The following is a 23,377-nucleotide window of genomic DNA, read 5'->3' on the forward strand; positions in this document are numbered from 1 at the left end:
GCAGGTAAATGGTTCAACTATGGGATTATCTTTCTTGTGCTTATCCTTGATCTCAACATGTGGAAGAACCAAATCTTTTACAAGCCATCACCATATGGCCAGTATATAGGCCCAGGTCAAAAGATCTATACAGTTGAAGATGCTGAAAGTTTACAATATCTTAACCAGACGATGCTATCTTGGGAGTGGAGATCAAACAACACAGACCCTTATTCTAATAGAAGCTATGTTGAAGGAGACATGTTTCTTCATAGCAGGTTTATTGGGGCAAGTCTTGATGTAAAATGCTTGGCTTTTATTCCTAGCCTTTTGGCCTTTGTGTTGTTTGGATACTTTATTTCATTCTTTGGACGTTTTAATAAAAGTGAACAAGGCATGGAGAATAAAGATAAATCATACAAGCGCATCAACAAGAAGTCACCTTCTGAACACAGCAAGGAAATGGGAATGACTATAGAAAATTTGCAAGCTGTTGTAGAGGAGCCCTTATGTCTACATCACCCAACACTTGTAGATGGAAGGACAAATGAAGATGAAGTGTTGTGCTACCCATCTTCTACAACAGAGTTAGAAAATCCTTCTCCATTGTCACGATCTGAGCCAGTGGCAGACATCGTCCCCTATGATGATGCTGTTAGTTAACCATGTGTAAAATGGGCAGGGCAGTAATGTATGTTATGGGTTTCCTATACCTCTACTGGTGCTCAAAAATGTACAGTCTACACATTTTTGTATTTTGCTATGTGCCTATATTTAACATTCCTTAGAACGTATGTAGGTGCACACCTGATAGTAGCACAGAAATGTAACATTTTAGGGTTATTTAATAAATTGTTGCAACACTAACCATGCTTTTTAGGGATGAAACCTCACCCAATTAGAGCTCAAAGTAGTTAAGTTCATTTAACCCTGAATAGGGTTTTAAATTATTAAAAGGTGTAAGGTGTTTCTGTAATCTTGGTGTGGTTTTCTAGAATAGAGCAGAGTTTTAGAATTGGAATATGGCTTTATCACAACTAGGTTTATACTTCCTCCAGTAAAAAAGTAATATACCAAATTAGGGCTTACAAATTACCTCCTTCTTTTCGCAAAACCCATTCCATTCAACTTTTGCGTCCCAGTGAAGTCGTGCAGTTGCGTAGCCAGTAGTTTTCTCTCTTAACATATATGGATAAATACTGGATTTTAGTAGTTTAGTGGATATACAGGAAGGGGGGGGGGGTTGTAATAAATAACATGATAAAACTAGTTCAGATTTGCCATTTTTTTTTTTAAAAAAAAACAATCGCCTGCCTAGATTAGCCCTCATCTGTTGTCTATTTGCTGTTATTCAACCCATACATATATGAAGGGTATAAACACCCCAGACGTGGTTTCCAGAAGGCATAGTAATGTAAAACCCTCATTCAGTGCTAGGCCATCTGACAACAGTGAATGTTAAAAAGATATCAGGGCTGACAAGTGCAACATTTGCCATATTCTAAATATGGTTAATGTTATTGGTATCTTAATTATTAAATAGTGGGAAAATCACCACCCGGCTATGTGGTGTGGCGAGGTTCTCTTATACACATCCACATTTCAGTAGATATAATTTCACATAAAGTATATGTAATTTAGCTTGGGTGTCTTATTTATACAAGTTTTTACATAAGATTAACACAACTTTCACCTATGATTTGCACATTTTAAAGGATACTGGATAAAAGTTGTGTGACTCTTGTGTGAAAATCTTTATAAATAAACCCCTTCGTGCATAGTGGAAGTTCAGGTTTAACAGAAAAGTTGTTGAATGTCACAAAAGTACAGCCTGTACAAATAAGTATGGAATTAAATCAAAACCTCTATTGTGAACTTCAAATGTCATTGCCACCCATAGAGTTCTTGTTATTGATATTGCAGCATAGATAATGTAAGTTGAATCATTATCTATGTATTCAGTATAGATATACTTATGGTTGTATAGAGTACAGTATACAACCCTAAGTGTAGATATGCTTAGGGTTGCCATCTTTTGGTATGGTAATTGCCATACTCAGTCACTCACTGACACACTTTATGCTAGCAATGACATTTGTTGCCCGCAGATGCATCCTCTATTTAAAGTGGCTGTAAACCCTCACATATACCTAGTGATGTCAACAGCCTCAGATGATACACAGAGATGAAACAAATCCTCCTACATAAATTTTACTTGTTTATCTGCAGCCTTCTCTTCCTTACACCCGTTCAAAAGGGCAGATTGTGCTAAAAATTTTCTTCATCTGCCAGGAGCACAGAGGAAGAGGGGGAGGGGGAGGAGGAGGAGAGGCTGTCGTTACAGTGTGGGAGAGCTGATTGGAGGAAAGGAACACACCCCCTCCACAAAGCAGAACTACTTTGTTCTGAATAGACCAACTCTGTTCTGAGCTCTCCCTCCCGACAAAAATGTTATCTCATAAGTTGGGAAAACTTGTCAGAAGTGACTCATACTGATAACAGAGGAACAAAGCACCAAAGAGAAATGACACTTAGAGCATTGGAAAGAAATAAGTAAACACTACAGATATATGTGCTTTGCTCAGATTCCATGACTGTGGTTTACACCCACTTTAATCTGTAAAGCTTTTGCCCACTTCATTTCTTTTCCCCCATCCTGTGATTTTCAAGTCTGTCCAAACTGTCATGTTAAGGATGGATCTATCATCTCCCCATGTCCAGCATTGCCTTCTGTATTGATCTTCAGGATCAGGAATTGCTAATAAGTTCACATCTGCATCGTTCACACGCTGCATCTCCAGGCCAATCTTGGTAAAATGTGCTCTGCTACAAGAAAATAGCAGCCACTTTTATGTTCATTCAAATGACCAAGCAACGCCCAAAAAGAAAAAAAAAAAAAGACAAATATCAGACTGGACATCAGTCCTGTGTTTACAATAAAATAAATCTGTCATTACGTCACCCTGTTTATCTAGCCACCTAGAGTAAGGCCTTTGTGGTTCTTAACATTCTGCACAGTTTATTAACTGACCCTTTTGTTGTTTAATTATGTACACATGTAAAGAAATTAGTGGACTTTTGACTTTTACTAGATTTGTGCCTTGATTGTATACTATTTTTATAAGCAACACGTTGAGATATATTTTTAGTTTTTAATTTGTGTTTAAAATATTTTTGTTATGTGTTTCATTTTTTTCACTGTCAACCTAATATTTTGACATAGTTGTGGCTTTCTCAATAGTGAATTCTAGCTTTAACATAAAGTCATTATAGATTAATTATAATAAACCTAAATGATGAATGTGTATTAAACAATGACATATAGAGTATGTAATACACACTGTTTCCTGCATGGATCTCAAATGTAAATGTGTGCAAAATGAAGTAATTCACAGACACAACCACTGTGTAAAGACTCTGTGTGTGCCACGTAGGCTAGAATTGTGATTAATGTTTTAAGGCAAGAAGCAATATTACAGTGCAACTCCAGACAAAACCTTTTTTTTTTTTCGGAAACCGTAAAGAAGGCTTAGAACCTCTTGCAGCTTTTAACTGTCATAAATAGGGTTATCACTCTAACAGAAACTCATACAGCAATAATGTTTTGTGGGATGTGCAATGAATTAAATCTGTGCCTGGCAGTAGTTCCTGGGACAGAAAGTGAGGGGAAACCACTCCAACAGGGACACCTGAAAGAGGTTCTAACACTTCAATTGATTATCCAAAAAAAACAAAAATAAATAAATATATAAATAGATTTTTATTGGAGTTGCACTTTAGGTTTGAGTTACATTTCCTAGTAAATATAGACTGCAGATAGCAGACACTATTAAGGATGTTTAATATTACAGTTGAAAATATTATAGTAGAATGTAAAAATGCTCATATATGTTGCCTTGTCTATTGAGGTCAGTGGTTCCCAGTGTTGCAGTGCACCAACTAATAAGCCAACCATCCAATTTTTCTTTTCTCAACATGCCTTTATGCAACAATGTTATTTCATAAAATGAAATAAATCATATGATTCTGGATTTACTTATTATTGTAAATTTGTGAGCCTGGTGTCCTGATTGGTTAAGAAGTAATGTGTCAGATTTAACCTTTCAGTGATATGGTTTCTGCAAACTGTACCTGCCATGTTATCAGTTGTTCACACTCTAACAGTTTTAGCCTATTTTTATAAAACTATAATATTCTTTGTTTTGCAGCATTTTTCCTACATTTTTGCTTTTTTACAAAATGTAAAAATGGATATGTGCACTACTGATTAATGTAAAAAAACTTACTGAAAAATATATTGGGTATAAAGGAGACATATTAAAAATTCTACATCAAAGGTATATATCACTTTGAGGAAAGCTATTTTGTTTCAGCTTACTGCTACTGAAATTCACATATTAGACCTGAGAGAAAAAATAGCCCAAACCAGCTTTATAAATATGTAAAACAGTAAGTAACTATACTACCATACCATGAACAAAATTGTAAAATTAATGCTCAAGCCTTTGTAAGCAGGCCACTACAATGGGGTATGTATTACACATGCTGTAAATGTTTTTGAAGAAATCTGTATAAATTATCATATTAGTTGCTTTAGAAATTCCTTGTTCTGGGTTGCTGTAGCTGTGGCCCTTCAGCTGTTGCGGAACTACAAGTCCCATGATGCATTGCAAGCCACTGACAGTTACAAGCATGGCTTCCGAAGGCAGAGGCATGATGGGACTTGTACTTCCGCAACAGGTTGAGAGCCACAGGTTGAGCACCCATGCTGTAGACTGCAAGCATGGTCTGAATTATCTACAATTAGTGAGTTTTCAATTTGGCTATCCATTTGAATGTGTGGTGAGAACACAAGCGCCAAACTAAAGGCCCGTACACACGTACCGATCGTCGGCATACAAACGTCCGCGGACGAAAGATCTGCCGATTGTACGCTTGTTAGTATGGTGCCTCCAACAGCCGTCAGTGCACATTCTGCCGACAAGAGTCTGTCTTGCAAGCATGAAAATTTTTCTATGCCGACACCAGAGCGGCCGATTGTTCGCCAGTCAGTACAGAATTCGGACGACAGACCGCAGATTTGCAAGACTGGGCATGCTCAGAAAAGAAAAAACACAGGGAAAGTTAACCATTACATGACATCACTTCTGCAGTCGGCTGTAGTCGGCGGACAAAATTCTTGTGCTGTCTTTGCACTTTTCAACAGACACCGACAGCCCAGGGACAAAAGACGGCCGATCGTTCGCTGATGATCGGTACGTGTGTACGGGCCTTAAGTGCAGCATATATAGGCTTTAATGTAAAAACACAAGAAATTTACTCACAATGATGTAAGCATCAATGGCATGTAATTGTAGTATGCACTGCAACAATTGTCTGTGGGGTGGCCGATCAGGATGGCCTCTTGCCGCAATGGCTTGTGGGGACGCTGCCAGTGAATGATGGCACTTCCTGGGGCTGTGGAATGCACGGGCGACTCCTCCTGACGTCACTTCCCGGATGTCATGGGATGCCCTGGGGGCGACACGTTTGCGGAGCATGCGCTCCTTCTTTAGGCCTATGCAGCGCCATATTGAGTAAGGGTATTTATGAGGATGGAAAGGAGCCGCTGGGTCCTAAGTTCCAGCGGTTCCTCTGGATGTAGGAAACATCTGGATATACCATAATAGTACATATCAATGCAGAATACAATATGAATGTGAAATGTGTAACCTTGTAAAAAAATAAATAAATAAATAAAAGATAAAAATGCAGCATTTTTAAAAGTACCATTACACTCCTTGAAAACAATTAGACATAAAATAAAGGACAAGGGATAAATGAGCAAATTAAAAAAAAAAATAAAAAGTAATATGAAAAATGAATAATGATGTGAGAAAATATTAGGAAATGATAAATAAGAAAAAATATGAAAAAATTATGATAAAAATAAAATATAAAAAAAAATACAAATAAAGGAAAATAAGAAAAAATGAAAAAGTGAAAAATTATAACTTGAAGATAAATACAGATTATTATGACCACAATACAATAAGACTCATATGGGGCTTATGAAAAAATGTGTACAATGCAGGCTCCAGGGTGGTATTCAAGGGTGATATCATTTAGGGCGGTGAAGGGGGGTTTTGGATAAGGGTGTTGACTTCTATTTCCTCGTTGAGCCCCCCCGGCACGAGAATATCTAGGGTGTATATACAATAAGTTTCTCTCTGGCAGAGACATTTAAAACCCTTTTCTGTGGGAAGGTACCTGGTATGGATTCGATAACCCACACCCGGAGTCCCATAGAAAATTTTCCATGGTGTTCCAAAAAGTGTCAGGGAACACTGTGCTTGTCATCCCCACCTTCTACAAAGCGACGGTGCATTATTCTGCCCAACTAGCCTTCTTGGATCTCTTGCTCTATCATGAAGAAGGTAAAATACAAGCCAAGAATTATACAAAACCAACGGCCGGCAACTTGTTTTTTACATTACCAAAGTTGCCACCATCCCAGATAGATCAAGTATATTCCTGAGAGCCAGTTTTGTAGATTACGTAGGAATTGCACCAGTGATATAGACTATGTTGAACAAAGTACTAAAACAAAAATGTGTTGAAAAAGATTGTCCGGAACCCCTTTTAGATGTAGCCTACACTACATATCTAACAGGTCAAACACAGACCCATAAGGACACACAGGATGTGACCCAATTTCATACAAAATTTAAAAGAATGGAACAGGTATTGACCAAACACTGGCCAATCCTTCTGGAAGACCCACACCTCAAAAACATCTTGCCATCAAAACCTAGGATTGCCTACAGTAAAGCTAGGAACATCAAAGTTCTAGTGGCCCCCAGTAAGCTGAAGCGTCCAGCAAAGCCACTTACACAGGAATTATGCCTCATTCTTACTAACAGACATGTACCAGTGCCGCAAGGCACTATACCTAACATGAAAACATGTCACCCACAGTCAAAAGGAATTTATAGTCAAAGGCAAAACTTATTCCATCAAGAAGTTTTACAATTGTTCCACTGAATTTGTGGTATATTGCCTGACTTGTCCTTGTGGTCTATATCACGTAGGGAGAACCAGTCCTACTCTGAGAAAAAAGTTCGGGGAACACCGTCACTTTGTAGAAGGCGGGGATGACAAACACAGTGTTCCCTGACACTTTTTAGAACACCATGGAAAATTGTCTACGGGACTTAGGGTGTGGGTTATCGAACGTAATACCAACGTAAGATTTGAATGTGTGGATTCTTCTGATGGTATAAGAAATGACAGAGTAGTTAAACCAATAGCTTCTGGTAAGCAGATTGAAATCTCCCACAATAACATTCTGAAACACACACACTTTTTGAGAATGAATATGAAGCCTTAAAATATGTAATTCTACATAATAATGTATAAACAAATCCTTGAAGCTAATGTTTGGAATCGGAAGATGAAAAGAGGATCTCCTTTGCAGAATAACAAATGAAAATGAGTCATTAACTACTTCAAAAAATAAGAGTTATAATATTTTGGAATGTTTTTCATAGTCCCTATACTTAATATAGCAGAAACAGGGCTATATATTATGAAAGATTTTTAGTAGTCAAAAGTAAAGCATATAGCACTGAAAAAGACAATTTGAAAAACTCTATACAGGGGCTAAATGCCTAAAACTAAAGCCCCGTACACACGTACCGATTGTTGGCCGTAAATATTCGGCCGACGACCGATCGGCCGATTGTAGGCTTGTTAGTATGATGCTTCCGACAGCCGACAGCGCACTTTCGGCCGAAAAGAATCTGATGTGCATGCTTTAAAATTTTTGTAGGCCAACACCAGAATGGCCGATTGTTTGCCAGTCAGTACAGAATTCGGCCGACAAACAGCAGATTTGCAAGACTGGGCATGCTCAGAAAAGACAAAACACACGGTAAGTTAACCATCACATGACATCACTTCTGCAGTCGGCTGCTGTTGGCCGAAAAATTCATGTGCAGTCTTTTGCAGTTTTCAACAGACACGACAGCCCTGGACAAAAGACGGCCGATCGTTCGGCCGACGATCGGTACATGTGTACGGGGCTTTAGTAAGAGGTCTGCATACGGAACCTTTCTTCAAAAGAGCCAAATAAAAACTCTAAGCTGAAAAAAAGGACAGCCATTGTACTTGTAGATGTTTTTTTTTTTTTGTCCACAAGTGTCAAGAATGGTTGTATATTATCCACAGTTAATGCAGTGATAATTGGGGGAGATATTTGAGGATAACCATCTAAGCAAAGTGGGTGTTGACAGTCCTGGTGGAAAATCAGGGTTTCCATGTATTGGCATTATTGAGCCTATATAGGAAAAGATTGTTGGATCATTAATTAGGTAAACCCATACTTTTACAAAAGGCGGTGTAAAAAAAGGATAAAGAGGTCTGTGGTGGACGGGCAGCAGGAGCTATCCACAACAGAAATTTGAACAAAATAGAAGTTATAAGGGATTCAATCCAAACCCATTGTTTATGGGCTAAATGAATAATCTAGAAGTCTTGTTAAAAGAAATGCCCTATAGTAGAAAATGAAATTCCAGCAGACCCAATCAGCCATCCTGTCTTTTCCTTTTAAGAACATCATATCGTAAACCCGCTTGGGACCTTGCTCATACATATTGTAACATAAAAGACGTATTTGAAAGTATAATAGGTAACGCTTGAAAAACATATAAAAAGTGAGGGAGGTTATCAGTTTTAAACAAGGCCAACCTGCCAAACCAAGAGTGGCGATTGGACCATTGTTTTAACTTGTGTTACATCAAAACAATTAATAGTTGGTAGTTGAGGGCATATAAAATGTACAGGAAAGAAAAAAAGATTTCAAGGTATTTTAAAAACTTTAAGTTGCCAGTGCAGTTTCATTAGCTAAAGAGACATCAAGTGCTTTGGTTTTGTGTGTATTAACCTTTTTTTATTCCGAAGAAATCTGTCCATGTGGTAAGTGAATCTAATGGGGGTGGTTTCTTAATTATCCACCAGCTGCTGCACTTGCAGAGCTCTAATGAGGAAAATTGCAGGGCCTGCATCCTCTTGGACTTGATTTCCTATTGGGAGTATCTTAGCAAAAATGATATTTTTGCTTCCGGGGATGCCTGAAATCTGATATGTATCTTAGTGCAGACTTCTGGGAATATCAGTGAGCCAATCACACAAGCAGGAAATCATGTTTCTGGGGGGGGGGGGCATTCTGTACACAATCTGTGTACAGAACATCTCCAGGTAGCCATATTGAATTGCATTGCATTTTACAGAAAATTACGGAGCTGCAGCTTGAAAAAGAAAGGTAATTTTTAATTACATTCGATTACAATATGACTTGAGTCGCAATTGTGTATGCTATATTATTATTATTTTTTTATAAGGTTTTTTTTCCCACGAAAGTGGAGTTACCCTTTAAAGTTACTAACGGTGGTAAAATCAAGTTTTTACTTTGGCTATCCATTTGAATATGTGGATTCCTCTGACTGTATAAAAAACTACAGAGTGATGAAATCAATACCTTCTGGTAACCAAATGGAATTCTCCCAACACTAACCATCTGAAACACACACACTTTTTGAGGGCAAATAATTACTTTAATTAATTTTTTCATTTTCTGTCCAGCCCAGACCAACCCATTCCCTTTTGTTGGCAATGGTGTTATCCAATTACCTTTTTTTTCTTGCAAAGTTTTCTGAAGTGCAGGAGAGGCATTACAATTACACCTTCTAAAGGTTTAGTGTCACTGCTGAGACATTTCTCCCAAAGGCCAATTAAATTTAAACCTGGTTTAGAAATTTTAACTGAATGGTAAAGGAGAGAGAGAGTAAGTACAAACTTTCATGCAGCATCCTGCCCTTCATCACAGAAACATATACAGGCGGCCCCAGGGTTACAAACATCCGACTTACAAATGACTCCTACTTACAAACAGGGGGAGGCAACAAGAAGTTATAAGAAATCTACCCCTAGGAAGGGAAATTTACTCCTGAAAGGGTTATGAGAAAAAGGTGTCTCCATTGAAGCTTTATCACCAATCCTTGTTTCCACAACAACCCAAAATTTTCAAAATCCAATTGTCTCAGGAACAGAAAGTGAGGTGAAATCTCCTGAACAGGGATATAGACAGCATGAAACAACAACAAAAAAGAAAGGGGCACACCGACCTAGTGCATTACCACTAAAAACATGTATTAAAATAGTAAAAAGAATATATTATACTCACAAAACAGGTGTAAATGTTACACACATCAACATGACTGACATAGACTCTCCAAGGTAGCCAAAGTACTGCGCAATGCTGGATGGCATGCAGTGTACTGCATGAAACTGCTGTGGCTAAGCTGATGCATTTTGAGGGTGAGCCCCCTTCTTCAGAGCCAAGAAATGTTACAGGGGTGATTACCCTTCCCTATGCTATCCAAAGAGGTTAAAAATAATTTTTTTGGGGCTGGAATTACACTTAAAATATGTACCTGTTCCGACTTACAAACAGATTCAACTTAAGAACAAGCCTACAGACCCTATCTTGTTTGTAACCCAGGGACTGCCTGTAATTGGGTCTGTCACCTTTCACCCTGTTCCAGTTTATTGTTTTGTACTGTGTTTTTGGGTATACATTGTCTTTCCATTGCACAGCGCTGATCTCATTTTCATATATGGTCCTTATTGATTGTGCGACATATTGTGGAAAGTTACTCACATTTACGTTTTCATGTATGTTTGTACTTATTTCTATGAATAAAAAGTTAAAAAGAAAAACAAACTTTTATGCAGCAAACACGCCAAAACCACATGTAAAAATCTTTTTGAAATCTGACTGTATTGTATAACATAGAACTTACTTACATTATTGAAAATTGAATATCTGCCTTTAGAAATACTGCAAAGGTCAAGAGAAAATCGAATTCTACATAATAATGCATGAACAAATCCTAGAAGCTAATGTTCAGAATCTGAAGCTGAAAAGAGGTTCTACTTTGCTAGATAAAAATGAAAAAATCAGTCATAAATGACTTCAAGAAACAAGAGTTATACTATTTTGGAATGTTTTTCATAGTCGCTAGTCTTAATATAGCCGAGAGTCTCAAATTTGCACAGCAGGTATTGGCACAGATTATATAAATGAAAATATTCCTGTAGCAATAATAAAACTACCTCTTCTCCAAATGTTTTTAGCCAGCTAAATTTTAACTTATAGAGTGTCCTTAGTTTTTTCAATCTACCATATGGAAAAATATGCAAATTTTGCAGTAAAAATAAGTTTGTTTCCTGGCAAGATTATGCTATCTCCTTTTTTGATTTTTAATCAAGTTGTGCCCAAAGTTTTACAAACAACTGTAGGATAGGCAGAAATTATGGCTTTTAGAAATTGCTTTCTTACTTTACAATGCCAAGCCATCCTCCCAAATGTGAGTAAGATGTATGTGTATGTCTATAAATTACGCATATATATGTATTCTATAAATAGCTGTGACTTTATTCATTCTGAATTTGTTTGTTAGATGAAATAGTCTTTTAGGCACCTTTTCACAGTCCCTTAGGAACTGTAAACCAAGCATGGATGTTTGAAAGAAGGCAAAACTGTTATGCTATATTGCTTTATGATCTATTTATGGAACACAATGTACTGAAAAACTGCAGGTGTTAAGCTGCAGTGACAGCCCTAATTATGTAAAACCTGACATTTCAGAACAAGAAAAAAACAATGCATAATTAAGCAGCAGCATCTACTTAATATGAATTAAAATTCAGGATATCCCATATCAGCTGTATTTGCCATGCCATGTTCTGAATACTAAACACAAAATAATTCTTTAGCATATAAGTATTAGTAATGATTGTAAAAACTATCAATGCATTTCTCATTAAAGTGGAACTATACTCGAATGTTAACTTAAACCTATATTAACAGTCTTGCCACAGAAAAAACATTAATGAGCTAATAAAACCAAGTTTCTTGGAGATAGTTTTGTTTTAAGCTTTCTGCAGTGTAGCCGCAGATCAGAAGACTGGCTTTTAATCAGGTGATTTCTACGGGGGGAAAGATTAGCCTGTATGAGCTTTGATTGTCCCTTTCAGCAAAGATAACACCAAATGTGGGTTTTATTCATGTTAATAAACATTGGTCTGACCCAAAAGAATAAAGGAAGCCTCTTACCATTATAAGCCTTGTTTAACATTGTTAAATTCTCCAATATGCAAGCTATTCCACCTGGTTTATAGGCATTCTAATGCATTCTCTCTTTCTAGAGCTATGAGTAGGCTCCAGAAGGAGAAAAACACGTAATATTCCTGTGAAGTAGGTGAAACTGCTTGTATATTGGAGAACTGAATAACGTTGAACAAGGTTTTTAATGGTGAGTGGCTTCCTTTTTTCTTGTACTGTAAGTCTTGAAGTGGAATCTATAAAGAGGCCAGTGACTACTGGGAGCCAGCTCCTTGAGTTGGAAAATTAATGGGAGGTGAGACAGCAGCAGAACATTGTCTTTTGTACTACATTTATCATAGTACATTCTCTGGTTACATACTGCACAGTGCCCCATACATAATAAATTGCCAGTCCTTAAAGGATCAGACTACTGAAAATTATATTTCTTAATCATTCAATACAATAGTTCCTTGAGTCAGCCTTAATAACCTATTTGTTTGCTCCATGTGCTCCTGTTGGAATTTCGTTCACTGCTACCCACCCCTCTGTTGGACATCCCATTGGTTCTAGAATACTTCATTCTGTGTCCTGTAATGTACAACTATGAAAATATGATTTTTGTTTGACCAAAAAAATTCATTTTTTTAAGTACATGGTCCCTACCCATTGTTCTTATGATCCACATCTGTCATTGCTTGCTACTAAACATTCTGGTTTGTAGGAGGGGTTATACTGGGCTTTTCTTACAGGATTACATTGCCTTGGACTGATTTTCCTGAAGATGGCAGTACAACCAAATGATTCCAGTATACCTGCTGTGTCCTGTATTGTACTCTAAGAAAAGGATTGTACAGGTACAAAAAAAAAAAACTATTTTTTTTAGTTATATGTGTCAGCCCCTGGCTTCTTATGCTACTCCAGAAGTGAGACATCTGTGCCATAATTCTAAGCTTTCAGCTACTTGGAAGTTTTAGGTGCTTTCCACACACCTATGAGTGCAATTTCCAAAATGCAAATAACGTGTCCGTAAAGTTGAAGTCAAAATCTTCCAGCAGAATGAGGCCAAAGTATTTTTAAGACCAGTGGCGAACTTGTTCTGTTGCTTTCTGCAGAAGACTCTGTTAGTTAGGTCACCTGACGTCAGACGAGGAGTGTTCTGCCCACCAGACCTCTATTCAATACTTGTGTTACGTAAAATAACATGTTGGGTTTTCTTGATTTACATAAGCTAGTTATATGCAGAGTGCAGGCACTAGTGATGGACGAACATCGGCCGGGGCGGTTTGCGAACGTCAGCCGCAAATTTTCTCAAAAGTCCACGAACCGCAAGTTTGCGGAGGGCCCCATTGACTTTAATGGGAGGCGAACTTTAAAAACCTTTATGTCATATTTGCAGCCACAAAAGACGTACTATCTGTGCACAAATAGTCCCAGCACATGGACAATGTCATAACAGAAGTATTGCAATTAAAAAAGTTGCCCTAAGTTTTTTTTTACAGCAAAAAATATTTTTTTTTTCATAAATCAGCCAGAACAGACAGCAGCCGGAAAATACATGTCTAATACATATAGGGTCCGTACACAGATCTGTAAAATGGGTCCTGCATCCATTCCACAATTTGGCGGAACCTTTACAGACCCATTGTTTTTAATTTCCAGTCTGAAAAATTAGTCATTTACAGGATACAAAGGTAAGTATTGGCCCCAAAAATTAGCCCACATGGGTTTACATGACAGCTAAGAACGTAGTATTTTGTGGCTGAAGGTACATTAGGCATTCACAAGATACAGAAGTAAGTGTCGGCCAGTTTGGCCCCAAAAATTAACCCACATGGGTTTTTACCTGACAGCTAAAAACATAGTATTCTGTGGCTGAAGGTACAGTAGGCATTCACAGGATACAGAAGTAAGTGTCGGCCAGTATTGGCCCCAAAAATTAGCCCACATGTAAGTGTCGGCCAGTATTGGCCCCAAAAATTAGCCCACATGGGTTTACCTGACAGCTAAGAACGTAGTATTCTGTGGCTGAAGGTACATTAGGCATTCACAGGATACAGAAGTAAGTGTCGGCCAGTATAGGCCCCAAAAATTAGCTCACATGGGTGTAACTGACAGCTAAGAACATAATATTTGATGGCTAGAGGTACATTAGGCATTCACAGTATACAGAAGTAAGTGTCGGCCTGTATAGGCCCCAAAGATTAGCTCACATGGGTTTAACTGACAGCAAAGAACGTAGTGTTTGATGGCTAGAGGTACATTAGGCATTCGCAGTATACTAAAATAAGTGTCAGCCTGTATAGGCCCCAAAAGTTAGCTCACATAGGTTTAACTGACAGCAAAGAATGTAGTATTTGATGGCTAGAGGTACATTAGACATTCACAGTATACAGAAGTCAGTGTTGGCCTGTATAGGCCCCAAAAATTAGCCCACATGGGTTTAACTGACAGCTAAGAATGTAGTGTATTTGATGGCTAGAGGTACATTAGGAATTCACAGTATACAGAAGTAAGTGTCGGCCTTTATAGGCCCCAAAAATGAGCTCACATGGGTTTAACTGACAGCAAAGAACGTAGTGTATTTGATGGCTGAAGGTACATTAGGCATTCACAGGATACAGAAGTAAGTGTCGGCCAGTATTGGCCCCAAAAATTATTGCACATGGGTTTACCTGACAGCTAAGAACATAGTATTCTGTGGCTGAAGGTACATTAGGCATTCACAGGATACAGAAGTAAGTGTCGGCCAGTATAGGCCCCAAAAATTAGCTCACATGGGTTTAACTGACAGCTGAGAACATAGTATTTGATGGCTAGAGGTACATTAGGCATTCACAGTATACAGAAGTGTCGGCCTGTATAGGTCCCAAAAATTAGCCCACATGGGTTTAACTGACAGCAAAGAACGTAGTATTTGATGGCTGGAGGTACATTAGGCATTCACAGGATACAGAAGTAAGTGTCAGCCAGCATTGGCCCCAAAAATTAGCTCACATGGGTTTAACTGACAGCTAAGAACGTAGTATTTGATGGCTAGAGGTACATTAGGCATTCACAGGATACAGAAGTAAGTGTCCGCCTGTATAGGCCCCAAAAAGGAGCTCACATGGGTTTAACTGACAGCAAAGAAGGTAGTATTTGATGGCTGGAGGTACATTAGGCATTCACAGGATAAAGAAGTAAGTGTCGGCCAGTAGAGGGCCCAAAAATTAGCTCACATGGGTTTAACTGACAGCTAAGAACGTAGTGTGTGATGGCTAGAGGTACATTAGGCATTTGCAGTATACAGAAATAAGTGTCGGCCTGTATAGGCCCCAAAAATTTGCTCACATGGGTTTAACTGACAGCAAAGAATGTAGTATTTGATGGCTGGAGGTACATTAGACATTCACAGTATACAGAAGTAAGCGTCGGCCTGTATAGGCCCCAAAAATTAGCTCACATGGGTTTAACTGACAGCAAAGAACGTAGTGTATTTGATGACTAGAGGTACATTAGGCATTCACAGGATACAGAAGTAAGTGTCGGCCAGTATTGGCCCCAAAAATTAGCCCGCATGGGTTTACCTGACAGCTAAACACGTAGTATTCTGTGGCTGAAGGTACATTAGGCATTCACAGGATACAGAAGTAAGTGTCGGCCAGTATAGGCCCCAAAAGTTTGCTCACATGGGTTTAACTGACAGCAAAGAACATAGTGTTTGATGGCTAGAGGTACATTAGGCATTCGCAGTATACAGAAATAAGTGTCATCCTGTATAGGCCCCAAAAATTAGCTCACATGGGTTTAACTGACAGCAAAGAACGTAGTGTTTGATGGCTAGAGTTACATTAGGCATTCGCAGTATACAGAAATAAGTCTCAGCCTGTATAGAACCCAAAAATTAGCTCACATGGGTTTAACTGACAGCAAAGAATGTAGTATTTGATGGCTGGAGGTACATTAGACATTCACAGTATACAGAAGTAAGCGTCGGCCTGTACACCACCCAAAAATTAGCCCACATGGGTTTAACTGACAGCTAAGAACTTAGTGTATTTGATGGCTAGAGGTACATTAGGCATTCACAGTATACAGAAGTAAGTGTCGGCCTTTATAGGCCCCAAAAATTAGCTCACGTGGGTTTAACTGACAGCAAAGAACGTAGTGTATTTGATGGCTAGAGGTACATTAGGCATTCACAGGATACAGAAGTAAGTGTCGGCCAGTATTGGCCCCAAAATTTAGCCCACATGGGTTTACCTGACAGCTAAGAACATAGTATTCTGTGGCTGAAAGTACATTAGGCATTCACAGGATACAGAAGTAAGCGTTGGCCAGTATAGGCCCCAAAAATTAGCTCACATGGGTTTAACTGGCAGCTAAGAACGTAGTATTTGATGGCTAGAGGTACATTAGGCATTCACAGTGTACAGAAGTAAGTGTCACGCCTGTATAGGCCCCAAAAATTAGCTCACATGGGTTTAACTGACAGCAAAGAACGTATTATTTGATGGCTGGAGGTACATTAGGCATTCACACAGGATACAGAGTTAAGTGTTGGCCTTTATAGGCCCCAAAATTAGCAATTCAATGGACATGAAATGCCTTTTATGCCGCTTTATGTAGCGAAGACAAGGACCAGGAATTGCTGGTCCCAAAAATTAGCCCACATGGGTTTAACTGACAGCAAAGAACATAGTATTTGATGGCTGGAGGTACATCAGGCATTCACAGGATACAGAAGTGTCAGCCTGTATAGGCCCCAAAAATTAGGCCACATGGGTTTAACTGACAGCTAAAAATGAAGTGTATTTGATGGATAGAGGTACGTTAGGCATTTATAGTATACAGAAGTGTCTGCCTGTATAGGCCCCAAAAATTAGCCCACATGGGTTTAACTGACAGCTAAGAACGTAGTGTATTTGATGGCTAAAGGTACATTAGGCATTCACACAGGATACAGAAGTAAGTTGTTATCCCATTCTGTAATATAGAGCATTGTTTCTTTCTTGTATGCAATTTTGTACTGATTGATCTCAAATGTATTAGAACAAGCCAGGTGAAACTACAAATTGATAAAATAAACATCAAAGAAATATGGTATCTGAAGTTTATGGAGCAAGAAGGTTTAGCTCCCTGTCCTAGATACAGAACAGCCATTTCTAGCTTTATTCCTGTTTATTTGCTAGACACTATAGGTCATGATCTTTTTATACTTCCCGTGATATTTTAAGTTATTTTAATATTGTTATATTCTTATAATGTTTTATATTATACTCGGTTACACCTTTTTTTTTTATTACTATGCAAAGTTCAATATAAAAAAATAAAAAAACATATTAAAAGAAAAATATGTATTTAAGTATTGTTAATGAATACATAACTAAATAAATAGAATTCTGCCTACACTTAAGACTTTAGGGCATCTGCTAATCAGATCTAAACTAAACAATGTTACTATATTCTATGTACCCATAATTAAAAACCTTTCACTTAGGTAGGCGAAACAATACAAAATATAACTGCATGAACTCATTAGTTTCCTGGTATTAAAAAGAAAATGTTTATTGTTGATTCAGAAGTTATTCCTAAACCTTTAACATGATAAATCTGTTAAAATATTCAGATCCAAATGTATTCATCTATGCAGTGCCAGTTCTTTGTATTGTCATTATAAGTTATTTGAAAGGAATATTTTTCTGTAATATATATATTATTACCAGAGCAGCCACAGAAAATGAATTTCTTTTTTGTAAAAGAGCATTTCATGCACAGGCATATATTATACAAGCACAAAACTGCAAATCATATTAGGAAATATCGCTAGCACAAAATAAAATCTAATCACAGCAATCAGATCTTCAAGATGAACCTAAAAGGGCCTGTAGGAATGTCTGGGATAGATTGGTTAGTTGTCATATGGATGTATGTAAAAAACAAGGAAAGAGACACAGCGCCAATGACTAAGTGTAGTAGTTTATTAGCTCTCATAAAAACAAAGATTATATGCACTTACAATGTGTGATGCAAAAGCAGCATGTAATGAAAATCCACTAGATGCCAGCTTTTTCCTAGCCAAGGCACTTCCTTATGCAGGTAGCTTCTTGCCAGAAGGACTGCTGTGGACCACATGGAGAATGTCAGGGTGGAAGCAGGGCGCCAGAATGTTGTGATGATGTCAGAAGAGGTGTGGCAACTTGTTTTGGGGCGTTCCTGTACAAGTCCCCTGCAATAAGCAGGCCCTCTCATGGGACAGGCCAAAGGGCTTGTGGCGTTCCCTTCTCTCCCTCTTATCTTTTGCAGGTTGCTATTGGTTTTTACTGTGGTCTTCACTGAGCACTCAGTCGGTTGGGGCAGTACAGTAAGCACAAAATTTTGGCGCACCCCTCAGCACATCTTCTGTTGGTACACTACAAGGTGCACAGTCTTCTGGTGCCTTTCAGAAGCACGTTTAAATACCAATTTAAGAAAAAACAATATAGCATATACAATTGCGACACAAGTCATATTGTAATTGAATGTTATTAAAAATAAATTTTCCTTTTCAATCTGAAACTGTTATTTTCGGAAAATGCAATGCAATATGGCTACCTGGAGCTGTTCTGTACACAGAATGTGTACTGACCACACCCCAGAAACATAATTGCCTGCTTGTGTGCTTGGCTCACCAATTTTCCCAGAAGTCTGCCTAGGATAAAAGTTAGATTTCTGGCATCCCTTGCAACAAAAATTTCATTTTTGGTGAGATACCCCCAATAGGAACACGTCTAAAGGCCCAGCAGCTTTCCTCATTAGTGCCCTGTAGCTGCCACATCTGACAGAAAATTATGAAACTACTCCCATTAGACCCACTCAGCACCGAGGCACAGAGAAACAAACAATGATTTTTTCAGAATAACAAAAGGCAGGAATCTGCAACAAAGTTTGTTAAAATCCTTGTAATGTACATAGATCACTCAGAGGGGAATGTTTTTTTCTCAACAAAAGTGGAGTTATGCTTTAAATGATTCAAGGTCATTGAATATTGATAATCTTCACTCTGTTGCTTTTATTAACCACTTGCCGACCGCCGCACAACTATTTACTGCGGCGGTCAGCCCCTCACAGGCAAAGTGACGTAGTACTACGTCGCTAGCCTGTGAGGCTCTAGGGAGCGAGCGCGCGCCACTGGAGGCGTGCTCCCACTCGCTCACGGACCCCCCCGCGCGTGTGAGCGGCGGACCTGATGTCCGCCGGTCACTCGCGATCGTCGGTTACACCGGGAGAAAGGCAGGCGGCTAATGTAAACAAAGCCGCCTGTCTTTCTCCTCTGTGTAACAGCAGAGATAATACGGTCCTGCTATGTAGGACCGTAGATCTCTGCTGCTACATGAAAAGCCACATCCAATCACAGTTAGAAGCACACCCCTAGGGACACACTTAACCCCTCCTTCTCCAATAAAGTTAACCCCTTCCCTGCCAGTGTCATTTTTTACAGTAACAGTGCATATGTATAGCACTGATTACTGTAGTAATGTCACTGATACCCCCAAAAGTGTCAAAAATGTCAGTCAAGGGTCTGATCTGTCCGCCGCAATGTCGCAGTCCCGCAAAAAAAATTGCAGATCGCCACCATTACTCGCTAAAAAAAAACAATAGAAATGACAAAAATCTTTCCCTTAGTTAGTAAACGCAATAACTTTTGCGCAAACCAATCAAAATACGCTTTTTGCAATTTTTTTTACCAAACATATGTAGCAGAAAACAAATTGGCCTAAAATGTTAAAAAATTCTGATTTTTACATTTTTTTGGGGAATTTCATATAAAAAAATGTGAAAAATATTGTTATTTTTGCAAAATTGTCGCTCTTTTTTTTGTTTATAGCGCATGATCAAAAAATCGCACAAGTGATCGAATACCACCAAAAGAAAGCTCTGTTTGTGGGGAAAAAAAGGACGTCAATTTCATTTGGGTACAGCGTCGCACGACTGCGCAAGTGTCCATTAAAATCACGCAGTGCCGAATTGCAAAATAGGCCCTGGTCAGGAAGGGGGTAAAATCTTCCGGGGCTTAAGTGGTTAAGGACCCCTCCTTTTCGTTGCAACCACTTTACCCAATCTTCCCCCGATTCAATCTAAATCCATTATAGATGAGTCATACATGAAAGAAACTCTTCCTTGTAAAATTTATCATCTTCAGTAAAGGAAAGGAAAAAATATGGAGGGGTGACTATGTTGATATTTTATCTATGTTACCATCCTCTAAAGAATTTCTTTCAAAACTAGATAAAAAAATCAGAAGATAGATCAGAGGAGGACAGGAGAAGAGCTATTCCCAGAACATCTCGAAATTAGTTTTAAACTATTATATTTATGCTTCAGGAATGGGTGAGAAGTTTCTGGAGAAGTGCTCCGGGTTATTTCAGCATTTGGACATAGTGTCTGAAGCTCTTAGACATATTGGAGGCATTTCATGGTTCAAGTATGATGAAAATTTCAAGTATGTCAATCAAATATGACAGAAATTTTCTGTATACCCTTCTTTACGTTGGGGAATTAAGGACATGGGCTCAACTTAATGTTGCCACAGAAATCACAAACACAACATGAGCCAGCCAATACTTTACAAAGTTCCTTTTGTAAAGGTGTCTGTTTCGCCTTTAAAGAGGGACAGTGCAAATTTTTGTCAAATTACAGGTACAGTCATGAGTGCTCCAATTGCTCAGGGTCACATCCAGCTTGTTGATGCTTCCATAAGACCACTGCCAATGCAGTCCAGTCTCAATCAAAGGATAGTCTGGCCAAAAGCTCAGACACTGGTGAAATGGTGAAATTGTCAAAAATGTTGCCTTGGCTAGAAATCTATCCAGACAACAGGATGGCGGAGTTGCTCCATAATGGTTTAATTTAAAGTTTCTTGGTTCCTGGATTCTCTGGGAAAGGCTGCACTCTTGTCAGGAACTTGTGTTCAGTTTATTATCATTCTGATGTTGTTAAAGAAAAAATCGAAAAAGAGCTAACCGAAAGTAGAATTGAGGGCCCTTTTTCCCCCTTCTCAGATATGGATACGGTGGCCAAGACGCCAGCGTGTAGGCCTCTCCACATGCGTTTTGTGCGCAAACACATTTCCAAAGGGGTCCGCCTATCCAAGAGATGGATAGGCGGATCCCTTTGAAAACGTGTTTGAAAATGAAAGGCGTCGGAAGGCGCCTACGCGCTGGTGTCTTGGCCGCCATATCCTTATACTGGGAACGGCGATCCTTTTATGCAAGTTTAAGGCTTATTTTTGTTTTGATGTACATGTACTTTTACAAACATTTTCATAAATAAATACACTATATGAGTACTCTCTGGCTCCAGTCGGTGAGCTTGTTTATGCAGCACATCCAGTAACAGCGATCGTAAGATTGGTTTCACAGACCAGGTTTTCACTTCTCTGTTGGATTCTGTAAAAGGCTTATTATCACATGTCATCTGGTGAGTGCAATTGAATGGTGGGGGGAGAACACATTGCAGATATTGCCCTTTCATTTGAGGTATCTTAGTAGTTACTGCGTTTTTCTTTTCAAGTCTGGTGAGTGTCCAGACTCTTCATACACATCACGGATCAACCTATTTCCCTTTTTTGGATTGTGAATCATTTTAATTTATATATTTTTCTATGTGAACTGTTGATTCATTCATTATTGTAAGCATATTTTGTTTTCATTCACACTATATTTTTGGATGTACTTATTACTAGCACTGCACCCATTTTTTTCAGAGTTTTTTGGAGGTTATATATTCCCCTATTTGGTGCTAGCTGCTATTAATATTTTGAGCACTCACTTTGTACATGTTGTTTGAAATATGCCATAAACTGTTTGTCCTCTAGATCAAAATGTGTTGTCAGGCTACTTTGTTTTTTAGTCTTACACTGCATGAAATGTAATATATGGTTAAAAGCTAAACACATACCTGGTGTGACTAATAATATTGCGGACACGTTGTCTCGTTTTGCAGTTGTCCAGATTCCGGGAATTGGTACCAGATGCAGACCCAAAGGGATTCCAATGCCCAGATTTCCTCTGGGGCTTGATCTGAGACTGATCTCTGCTAATTTGAAAAATGTAATCTCATTCAAAACTTAGGAAGACTATCTTCAGGCCTGGTCAAGATGGTGTATCTTTTGCACTAACCATAATATTGATGGTACTTTTGTGAATTCTTATACAGCTTTGTTATTTGTTTCTTATTTAATGAAGTCTGATCTGAGTGCATCCTCTATTCATAAGACTCTTTCCTGGGTGTAATTTTTTCTCAGATTTTACAGCCTGCTAACAATATCCTCATTCTTCCAAGTTCATCAAAATCTGAAAGGTTTTAAATGTTTTCATCCGGTCAAGGATGGCAGGAGACCTATTTAAGTTGAGGTATTATCTAAATTAATATCTTCGTTGGAAGCGATCAGTTTTTCATCTTTTGACGTTTTCTTGTTTAGAGCTGCCTTTTCTGTGGCCTTCTTTGGCTCTTAAAGGATTGGTGAGTTTTCTGCTCCCAATAAATCTTTAAGCTGTTTTCTACTTCAGGACAATGTTTCAATTTGTGATAGTTGTGTTAAAATTCTGATACGTCAAAAACATATCAATCTGGGAAAAGTCACCCTATTACCTTGCATATATCTCCCATATGCGATATCTGCCTTGTTTTGAATGTTTTGAATTATTTCTATTTGGCCATCCTTTCATGGGTCTTTATTTATACATTCAGATTTATCCCCCCTTACCAGATATCATTTTTCTGCAGTCTTTTCAGCTTGCCTCAAACAAATAGGGCTTTCTGGCTTCTATTTTTTCTCCCATTCATTTAGAATAAGGGTGGCCACAGTTGTTAGCTCCCTTGGTTTTTCTGCGGAAGAGGTTATGAGATTGGGCCGGTGCGATAGCGACATATATAAAATGTATTTTCGTCCTCATTTCATTAATTACATTTTTATTTTCAGGTTCTTTAAAATTTACGGTCTGGATAGTGGGCCACTCTTATGTTTATTGGGCCCAGCAGAGGACAGCTTCCAGGACTACTTTGAGACTTTAGGTTTGACTCAAAACACCTTTCAAATATTTTGGCATTGGTATTAGAGGTTTAAGGTGTAGGAGTGTGAGAGACAAGCTCATTCCCTTATCAGGTTTTTGGCCCAGTCCAGGTTTGATTATCATTCATGCTGGGGCTAACAATCTGGGTAAAATAAAAACCTGGGATCTCCTTTGTGAAATGAAAAGAGATGTTTTCTCGTTCAAAGTTTTATTTTTT

The 23,377-nt window shown here is 38.4% G+C and overlaps 1 protein-coding gene across 1 annotated transcript in view; it reads left to right on the forward strand.

Moving 5' to 3' along the window:
• The window catches only part of TMEM117 (transmembrane protein 117), a 404,157-nt gene extending 403,467 nt beyond the window's left edge, over positions 1–690 (forward strand). The window contains exon 8 of the mRNA XM_082255317.1: positions 5–690. Within this exon, the coding sequence (XP_082111443.1) occupies positions 5–642 (638 nt within the window). The 3' untranslated portion in view covers positions 643–690. The remainder of the gene's footprint in view (positions 1–4) is intronic.
• The last annotated feature ends 22,687 nt before the right edge of the window (positions 691–23,377 follow it).

This window comes from Pelophylax lessonae (assembly GCF_965119305.1).
Source record: "Pelophylax lessonae genome assembly, chromosome: 4".
Classification (NCBI taxonomy): Eukaryota; Metazoa; Chordata; class Amphibia; order Anura; family Ranidae; genus Pelophylax; species Pelophylax lessonae.